We start from the raw sequence: 10,912 nt of genomic DNA on the forward strand, positions 1-10,912 counted from the left end.
ACAAACTCAATCACCCCTATTATCGTCTCTCCTCGCGGTTACGTCTCCCCGCAATTGGTCGGAATTTACACTTGTATTTTCATCTTCTTTAACTTCGACTTTATCCGATCTCCTAGGTCTGCCTCTATGTTTCGCTTCATCAGTTGCTATTATTACACCCGTTACTGCATTATCATTTTCTACAGATTTATACCTATCGCTATCACTAGCTGTGTTCGTTAAAAGAACTTCCCTTCGTTGACGAACTTATCAGTTGTTTCGTTTTCACTATCTGAAATTGATTTTTGTTTAACACCTCTTTTTTCTTCTTTGGCAAATTTATTTTCTACATTTTCCGATGCCTTTTGTTTATTAATTATTTCAGACTTGTCTTCGATTAATTTCGTCTTTAAAGCGCTTCGCAAAATTTTATTTGTGTTTGATTGTCTGGTTTGATTATAAACAATTTCTTCAAATTTTGGCGAAGTAGCAGGCTTTGCAGCAACATTATAACGACTGCTCCGTTTACTACTATCTAACATAGATGGAGATGGATTCTTGTCATCTTTATTCTCTAAAGACTTCTCTTGTGTATTAGCATCTAAATTTCTCGACATAAGATCTGCTGAAGTTTTTGATTCTGTAGTGTCACACGCATTTTTCGCTGTCATCATTTGGTCTTCTTCTATAAGCAAATGTTCATTATTGTAAGCATTATCTCTTGCTTTTTGTATGGATTCTAATGATATATTTTGTTCAACGTTGTCTATTGATTTTGTATCATTTTCAGCAGTTGATTTACTAACTGCTTCTAATTCCTTCGTTTCAATTTGGTTTTCTTTATTTGTATCGCCGTCCAAAATATTTCTCATTGAAATATTATCCTTCTTGTTATGATCTTTTTCTGCTTCTCCTAAACTTTTACTTTTTTTGTCAAACCATTCTTGTAAATTTTGAGTATCTTGTGACGAAGATGGTGACAAATCATTATACAATACTGCAATATCTTCTTTCCTTCGTTTCACAGACTCTTTCTGGTATTCTGTTGAGCTATTGACATCAAACATTAAGTCTGTTTTAATGAAAATATAATCCTGTGAAGCGGTGTCAATTGATACTTTCTTTTCATAAGAATGTTCTACATTAGACTGCAATTCTTTTGAAAATTCTTTCAAAACCATTTCTTCATTTCCTACAGTAACGTCTGTTTTCTCCAAGCTTTTGTTCAAATTATTAGAAACTAAACTACCCTGATAACTCCGACTAGTCGCTGCTTTAATAGTCTCCTTTAACAGTTTTCTTAACTTGATTTCGTTCTGCTTCTGCATAGCGTCTAGTATGGCCCGAATACTTGGATCCACACCAGTAGCCATAGCCAAGCCGGTGAAAATTATCCTTTGTTCCGTGGTATATATAGGGTAAAACGAATGGTAGACCGCAGCATAGTGGTTTCCAACGATCCACACTTGTTCTAATTCCTCACTCAACGTCTTTCGTGTCCATTGACGTAGAAAAAAGTAAGTTATTGTAATATCGGAATATATTAAAGGTGTAATTTTGTCCGATTAATATTGGTTAAATGCGTTAAAGTGAAATGTTATTTACCTATTCAAGATAGCAAAGTAAACATACCATATAGAGGATTTACTACTGTTAACACTCGGTATTCTCGTATTCAAAGTATTTAACCAAATAATTTGGGAATCCAGCGGACGAGCTTGTATTTAATATGATTATATTTAATATAACAACTTTACTCAATATACGCGTAGGATTTTAAATGTCATGAGGGTTGCAGCGGACTCAATTTTAATGTACCTCGATATCTTAGCTTCTTATAATATCCTAATAAAATGTTATTTATCGATTACAATTGTCCTGTCGTATTTTATAGTGTTTGCTTTATAAATGTGAACTTTATTCAAAAAGAGTTCATCGATGATTATCCATTACAGGTTGTTAATAAACCTGAATTATGCACAAAGGAATTGCCGTTAATAACTTAAGATTCTCTGCCCGTCGTACAGGGTACATATAGTAATTATTCTCGACGATCGTAACGTTTAAGTCCAATTCGAGCTTATAGTCCCATGCGAGTTAAACAACGACAATAGTTTGAATTTCTATTTGTTCGTTTGTCGTCTGTTTATACCCGGAGCACCTGCTGTAAACCAATACAAAATTTATTAGATCTGTGGCGGATCGGTATCAACAGGACGCCGACAGGTCGAGGCATCAACGCGGCGCAACACCTCCCGGGCGATCCGCGGGTACCAACCGCCAACACTAGAGGGCTACGACGACAACGAGTCTGTCTGTCTAACTCGCTAGCGGTCGAATATACGAGCGATTGATATAAATACCGCACCTAGCGAGACTCCCTCTACGTCTAAGGCAGGGACTACCGGGCATAGCCTTACTGACGAGTCCACCGGTAGTCCCGGGACGAAACGCACTCTCACTCTCTTTTCATCCGCCTCAGATCTATAAATAACACATATAAAACTTATTAATTTATAATTAATATAAAATAGGAGAGCACGAAACTTCCTATTTTATGGATATGTTAAATCTTTGTAAAAAATACCATATCATTAGTATCATTTTAATCGTTCTAAAGGATTTAGCCGCATAAAGCTGTGACCCTTGGAAGAATCGATGTTCACGCGTGACAAATTGAAATTGTGCGAAGGTTCCGGTACGAACATCACAAGCCGAACACCGATACCAGGGGCACAGGCACATGTTCTGGGTTCATTATATATTTATAAAGGGCTGACGATTCAGTGGATGGTCCGGGTAAATTTAAATTGTAAATGAACGCATTGCTGGTTTCAAGTAAAAGCCTGGATAAGAGCGGATATGGTATGAGAGTCTGTCGTGGAAAGGGGAACAGGCCGCTTTTATTTGTAAAGTTTGAATCTCCTCGATATTGAAGATGTTGAAGCTGCAAGTATGTATTTCATTTTAATCAATTCGAGACCGAGATTTAATTGTAAGACGATACCTAGGTGTCGGTACGATCTGAATGTTTAGTTGGAATGATTCTGTGTTTTACTCTCTCCAGGGTATCCTTTTCATACTTTGATTTTAAATCGATGACAATCTTAAATAGTATGCCTCATATTTTTAAAATATAAAATTATATACTATGTTATTCTATAATGTATTATGTACAGTTATATATATATATATTATATTATTTATTATATATATATATTATATTATTATATATATGTATAATAATTCTATATTGAAAAAAATATGAAATTAACATGATATATACATTACTACATAAGTTATATATAAAATATGTATATTATACCCTTGCCTACTGACTGATATGAATTTCTTTCGGTCTCGAATGCGTTAAAAGAGAGCGCAAAGAAGTCGAAATTACTTATTGTAATTAGTAAAACGACCTCTTTAAGTCTTTCATCGAGACAGACAATCTACAGGTATTAATCGACCAATTTCTCCAAGCTGATAACTTCGAATTGATGTTTATATATAAGAAGTGTTATGTGTTAATCTGTCTAAATGTTTAAAAGGTGTTATAAATTAAATGTTGTTAAACGATACGTAATTGCCTTTTGATCGTAAATTTTACTATCAAGGGGTCTTTTATGTATGCGTAATCATTGTGAATTATAACAATTTATGTGATCGATATTAAAGGTGTTTAAAAGCATATTATTATTATATATTATTATTCTATATTATTATTCTCCTATATTATTATCCTATATTATTATAGCATTCCTATATTATTATAATATCCAATTACATGTTGATACACAAGATATACAGATTATTATTTATAACGTTTTGGTTTTCTTAATTGAGTCATTCATTTAGTACAAATGATAAGAAATTAGTAATAATTCACAAAAAAAGGATATTATAGTAGAAATATTATAAAAAAACATTTTCTGTTTTAGTGTAGAGTTACTCCTTCTTACAGACAGTGTCGTACAAATCTGTACGTCTCTGAGAAAATGTAGGTATCTGAGCCCTTACTTCCTCAACAACTTTTAGATCTGTTAGAAAAAAGAAACATACGAAGTAATAAGTAATGCTTACTAATAAATTCAACAAATACAGAGGAAGATGGCTAAATCGATAAATTAACGAGACTAAAAATTAATTACATCATGGGTCTCTCGCTTTTAATTTTAAGCTGTAAATTACCGATATCGGTGACTGCCATATTCTCTTGAGTTTCCAAATCGTAAAGAATCTTTCCCCAGGGATTGGTCAACTGTGTATGCCCCCATGCGACGTAACTTGCTGAAGGAACACGAGCCGGTGATATGCAAGCAACGTATAATTGATTATCATTCGCTCTGGAACGCTGAAGTAATGACCAGTGCAGTGGTCCAGTGGTCATATTGAATGCCGCTGGATATATCAGCATTTGGCAACCTAACCCAGAGAAGCAGGAAATATGAAGCCACCGAATACCAATTAACTTCGTAGTTGCACGGTTCACATTCCATCATTTCTGAATATGCGAGGGCAGTCCTCTTATTGTGCTTTTAATTCTTTTATTTGTTTCATTTTCAGCAAATATACTGGTTTTTTAAATTAAGCTTCTTTTTATACAGAGTTACAGATTATATTAATTTTATATAGAATATATTTAAGAAAGATATTTAATTTTTTGCTAGTTAAGTATTGATCGATTAAATTACTGTACCTTTGTTCCGATAAATGCGTGCCATTTCCTCGAATCTAATATCATAGCAAATGCCAATACCTATTTTGCAGCCCTTCACATCGAACGTCGTTAGGGAGTTACCAGGACCGAGTGAATCACTCTCTCGAAAAGTAATCTTATTAGGAATGTCGATGTCGAATAGATGTACCTAATAACATAAAAATGTAGTCGCTAATTCTATTGCTGCAACTTTTGTAATTTAATATCAAAGTTACCAACTCCTAAACTTTAATTATTTTTTATTTAATAACTGACAGCGTTTTTATCACTTTCTTTTATTTAAAAATCTTATCATTTAATAATGTTTAAAAAGGAGAAAAAATAAGTATTTTCGTATGTGAAAAATTTATATTACACATTACAACAAAAATGAGCGTTTCCCGTATCATAACGTATTTTATAAACCGTAAATTATAGAATTGGTTATAGTATACGTATGTACATATGTATATTCCTAAATTGTGTATATTCCTAAATGTATATTCCTAGATAGAGTCACTTTCTTCACCCCAATATTTTCAAATTCAAGGCCATAAAGGAATATATTACTTACCTTTCGGTGTTTTGCTATCAAAGTTCCATCGGGACCCCAAATAGTACAGGTATTGTACAATTTATCGCCCTCTATTTCAGGCATCGTACCACCAACTACATAGATGTTGTTTTCTTTAGCTGCATTCGGTAAAGCAACGCTCGTTTCACCATCAGGAATACTCTCGGCGTATTTTGGAAAGTACTCTGCATTGCAATATTTCAATTAATGAAAAATAACTGTCTTTTGTTCCAACCATAAATTAAATTGAAATTTTTGTCAGTTTTTTATTTTCTAAATTATCAAAATAACTAAGTTTTATATTTCGACTTAATTAAATATGCAATTACTTAGCTAATAGTATATATAATAAATTGTTTCTACAGGTTCAAAATGAAAAATGAATATTTAGAAATATTTAATTACGACAATGCTATTTGTGTTAGCATCAGTGGCTTGTTACTCAACGACTTTGCTAGTACTTTTTGAAACATAAAGTTAGTTTTCAATTAACACTTATACTAGAGGCGGAATTATAAATGCAAAATAATTGATAATACTAATTTATAAGTACCTAATTATTAGTATCTTAAAAAATATATTTATACAAAAATCACGATAATCATGAAAATGGGGAAATCCTATATTCTCGACTCAATTCACAATCTTTATGGAAGTATAAACGGTAAGGTAATTTATCTACTTTTACTTTTTTCTATATAGTTGTTACACACATGGTAAATTATTGAAAAAAAAACAAATTATTACGTATTCCATATGGTGAATTAAAGCATTCAGGAAGAGCTATAATATCAGCATTGTGCTCTTTTGCGCTAGAAATGTAGGAAACTGCCCGCTCTACATTTTTGCGTTTTACTTCATTTACTTCAAGTTGTACCAACGCCAAGCGAAATGCTAAAATGTTGGAAAAGTTAAATACATTCGGTTATATATTTCCCATACTTTTTATCTATAAATACTTTTTACATAGTGAATACTTACTCGACATCGTCCGCACTACTTGTTTAGCGATGTTTGTAAGTATCATAATGTTGAGGTTATGTATGGTACTACTCAATATCAACATTACGTAAGCAATACGCAGGGATTTTTAATAATTCTTGGTAAAGTTTAGGACATTAATTTTGATGTAATTGTAAACATTATTTGTTCACAATTTGTTCATTTACTTTGCAACAAAAAGAACGCATCTGCAAGCGTGTTAATCGGATAACGACGAACTTCATTTCGCAAACACCGACACGTGAAACATTTTGAAGTTACGTCGACGCGAGAGTAATTGGTTCCCTTAAATTACTCAATTTCCATTTCTTTCGCCATGTATATTCGAGTATTGCATTTGAATTGCAGAGCAGTCGAAAGTAGAGGAGCACCTCGCCGATATATCGACAGGAACATGAATTTTTTTTCATAGGGCGAATATTTTTTCCATTGAATTATTAAACCGAGTCAAATTTTCAAACTCAACCACTTAATTTAATCGTTTTACATAAAACATTTCAATCTTTTTTCTTCTAAATACTTTACCTATATTTCATCTGGCTGAATATTCCATATTTTTAAAGCTTGTTGATAATTACAAATACGTAATTATCATTCTGAAGCTAGAAATTTGAAATAAAATTGCTCTGCGTGAAAGGAAATAATTCAACGTTTTATATATTTGCTGTTAAAATGATATAATAAGTTTCAGTAAAATAGCTTCACTAAAATTTGTGGTTTTTTCCTTTTCTATTTTTTTTTTTTTTTTTTTGGTTTTATGTGTTCAAGGGCGAACGTTCCCTCTCATTTCTTGTATTTTTATGAGGAATTTAGCCTTTTTACACCACGAGAGTCTCAACGTTTTCATTTTCACGCCTACGCTACGCTCGTTAAACACGTTCTAATGAGACCATGTGCTAACATTGCGAGTTTTATTTTCGCACAATAATTTATCATTTTAGATTTCAAATATTACATTCATACATTTTTCGTTGTAAATTTCTTTCTCTATTTAAACAATTTACCATTGTTGCTACAATAAATCAATTAATTAAATTAATTGATCAGTTTAAACTTAAAATATCATTTCATAAGTTTTCGTCACTTGAATCTAAAAACAACAGAAAACGGTATACCCGCATCATACATAGAAAGGAGATTAAAAAGCTAGAGTGATCATATTCAACGATCACAAAACGATAATAGGACATTGTGTTTCTTCTGAAGGGCATGAAATTGTCAGGAGATTATGCCATAAATGAAATTGGAAGCTGGCTGGTCAAAGGGATTAAACTCGGTTAAACTCAATTGTGCTATATTGCACAAAGACTTGAGAACTGCTACCAAATATCTACTAGCTTAAAGGTGTGCTGATTACACCTTACAAATTGTAATTATATTTCAAATACAATCTCCTAAGTAATAAGTAAATTAAATTAATACTTTACCTAGAATCTGTGATACATTAATATAACAAAAATACATTTCTTAAATTATTCATTAATTTGCAATGTAATTAGAATATTATCTTTATTTTCTGGTGTCTTTATTATTCTTAAAAGATACGCTGCTTGTTTGCAAATTTAACACTACGTATGCTATTAATAAATCATTTTATATTTAATTTTTCAACCTTCAATCATTGTTAAAATTGATTGATAATACCGTTGGTTAATAGAAATTTGAAAATGCTCTCGTTTCCACTCGATTAAAAGGTAATTGCACAAACTGTCACAGTGTTGACTACAAATCACGTGTGTCGTTCTATTAAATTTATACACAATAGTATTTATTCTCGTTTTAATTTAAAATGAAATATGTTATTGTATGAATAGCAGAATGTTCAAATAATTGAAACAACTTTTTGTCCTCTAATTAATGATTCTCATTTAAAAAAATTTAAGAATTTTAATCAAGAAGATTTTGAAGTCTCGATCTAAAATGACCAAGGATTACAATATTACACACAATAATACCTTCACATAAAGGAACACAGCTCAGATGAGACTTTTTATAGTTAAACTTTTAACGTACTCATAGAAACGAAATTTTTTTTTTTAAATAGAACTGTTACATTTTACGACACGTATAACATCGAACATTTACCAACATAGCGATGCCAGCGTACATATATATATACTGGTGTACTGGTCATCTTTTTTCCACACGTTTTTAGCTTTTTAGCTGTTTGTGTATGGGCGCCTAATCAGCCAATCAGAAATAGCCGGTATTCTATGAATCCTTCTCTTCAATGCTCGAAGAGCTGGATATTTATCCAAAGCTGATGCCCCAAACATATACTCGAAATTTTCAAGGGCCGCTGCAAACACGAAGTCCGCCCATGTCGTCTGAAAAAAGGTTTGTATACATTTATTTTGTACCTCCTCTATTAAACAATTTTTTTAATTTACCTTGAAAAATGTGAAAAATCGAACTCTTAACTAAAGATCACTAGCTTTTTAGGAAGAATTTGGATTTTTATTTTATTGTCAGAATTTAATGGATAATTTTAGAAACTTCAACCTTTGGAGGTATTTGTTAATTAAAAATGACAAAACTGGTATTATGTAAAAAAGAGTAATGTGTATCCTGAATCAATGTCGAATGGAAATTAGACAGTTCTATAAAAATAATCCTTCTCACGATTCCACAACTTCATAGCTTAATTAAGTACAATTCTTCGGCGATATAATTACAAATACATTTACAGGAATTGTGTAATATGATAAATATCTCGTTAAAGAAATTGAAATCGTAAACTGTAGATTCTAGTATTCTTTCATTTTCATGTTTCCTATGAGCCCTTCAATCGCTAAATATTTTGCAATGAAACACGTATTATTAAACAACATAATCATACTAAATTAATTTAATGTGACTATTTATTATTGTTATATAATAACACAGTGATGAAAGAAATAAACTGGTCAAGTAATCTAAGGAACGATAATACGTATCTATGTTAGTGACAGTGAGAAAAATTCAGATATCTGTACTTAAGTGATTACACTTATAAGTATCATTATATATTATATAAATATGATATTTCGAATGGTATCATTTATCACTCATTAAACAAGAGTGTCATATCCAGAGAAATGATTTTACATATCTTAATCTTTGCTTTGATTACGATAGTAATAATTTCTATCAAACTTGATGAGGAAGATACATGAATAATTATCTAAAAGCTGAAAATCTTGGCAAATTCATTTGTACATAAACTAACAGGAGTGAATTTTAAAGATACACTCTGCTCTCAACAATTAAAGCTGTCTTGTCGCAACAAAGTTTCAATAATTTTTTATGGACAACATGGCCCAGTTTGCACAGACTAAAAATTTTAACATTAAATTTGGATAAAAAATCTTATGGTAGAAGGAATGATATATCCTTTATTTTTGCCAATAATCTGGTCGAATTTAGTCAAGTAAAATGGTATTGTTTCGTTCAAAAGTTGATTCTTCCTCGCTTCCTTCTTTTCAGGATTCTCCTCCATGCGATAGTAGCAGATATCTGAAACGTATATGAAACCAGCCGTTACGTTCATTTGTGTTTTTCCCCCCAAACGAAGAGAAAATAAGTTGTGAAAGGAGTAGTCTCTCATAGTTCCTACAATTTCTTCATTCTCTTTGCTTTCTTCAATATTGCCTCAACAAGTTCCTGTGGTTCACAATACTTGAAATATATACAATGTTACCAGCGTGGAAATTGTCTTGGAAACTTGGAAAATCTTTCAAGAGGAACAACATTGCTAACTGAGATTCGAGAAAGGAAAGGTAAGTAAATCCTTGCTTCTACTTAGAGCTTTTTTATTTACTTCTGACGAGTAAAGTACTGTTATTAAAATTTGATTAAAAGTATCAAGAATGTCGAGATATAAACAACCATTTGTGGAAAGGTCAGGAGAAGCAGAATTATCGAATAAACGTTATATAACTCTTAGTGATTAAGTAAGAGAAGAGAAACGAGAAAAAAGTCTTTTATCTAGATCTTAATAAAGTATACTATATTTATCTAATTGTATACTTAAATTTATCGATCAATTATGAACATGTAATAACATTTATTTCTTTCAACTACTAATTTATCGATCAATTATGAACATGTAATAACATTTATTTCTTTCAACTACTAATTTTTAAATCATCTGCTGTTCGGTTAATTGAAGGATGTCGGCTTTCTGTAGAAGTATTTCATATTTATTATTTAATTATGAATAAGGAAAAAACATACAAAATATAGTTTTTAAACGGTTTATTATTTATAAAGAGAAACTTTGACTCGGGATATATATACTATATATATACTATTTACTTACAATTTTTTTTTTAAGACTTCAAAGTCGAAACAAGCACAGGAAATTTCCAAGCTGGTTAACAGAAACTTGAATGAGACAAAAATAACCTTTAGATATCTATATGTTCTTCTTCCCCCCTGTTACTTCCACGTAACTCTTATCCTATTGGTGGAACTGTGCTGATATGTGAAATTATGACTACATAAAAACATCCGGAAAGACTCATTGAATGATTTTATAGTTTAAGGTTAATAAATTTCCATAAATTAAAGTTGAAAATTTATGAGAACATGTTTTCTGTAACAAAACTTAGTAAAAACAAACTAGTAAGGTTTATAGATTCTTTAATGATTATGTATGTATTCATAAACTAGTTCGA

At 31.2% G+C, this 10,912-nt stretch overlaps 1 protein-coding gene across 3 annotated transcripts; it reads right to left on the reverse strand.

The window, feature by feature from the left end:
- Nucleotides 1-1,875: 1,875 nt before the first annotated feature.
- LOC117165359 (omega-amidase NIT2-like) lies at nucleotides 1,876-6,791 on the reverse strand. Of its 3 annotated transcripts, none has more exons than XM_076627391.1 (6): nucleotides 6,234-6,791; nucleotides 6,000-6,146; nucleotides 5,253-5,437; nucleotides 4,679-4,847; nucleotides 4,171-4,404; nucleotides 1,876-2,140 (listed from the first exon to the last, which is right to left on the reverse strand). In XM_076627391.1, exons 1-6 carry the CDS (start codon nucleotides 6,316-6,318, stop codon nucleotides 2,103-2,105), a joined length of 858 nt encoding a protein of 285 aa, XP_076483506.1. In that variant the 5' UTR covers nucleotides 6,319-6,791; the 3' UTR covers nucleotides 1,876-2,102. The 3 variants fall into 3 exon arrangements, with proteins under 3 accessions (XP_076483506.1, XP_076483505.1, XP_076483504.1); XM_076627390.1 differs by having other exon boundaries at nucleotides 1,876-2,143; nucleotides 6,234-6,786; XM_076627389.1 differs by having other exon boundaries at nucleotides 1,876-4,019; nucleotides 6,234-6,777.
- Nucleotides 6,792-10,912: the final 4,121 nt, after the last annotated feature.

Source organism: Bombus vancouverensis, unplaced genomic scaffold (assembly GCF_051014615.1).
Source record: "Bombus vancouverensis nearcticus unplaced genomic scaffold, iyBomVanc1_principal scaffold0062, whole genome shotgun sequence".
Taxonomy (NCBI): Eukaryota; Metazoa; Arthropoda; class Insecta; order Hymenoptera; family Apidae; genus Bombus; species Bombus vancouverensis.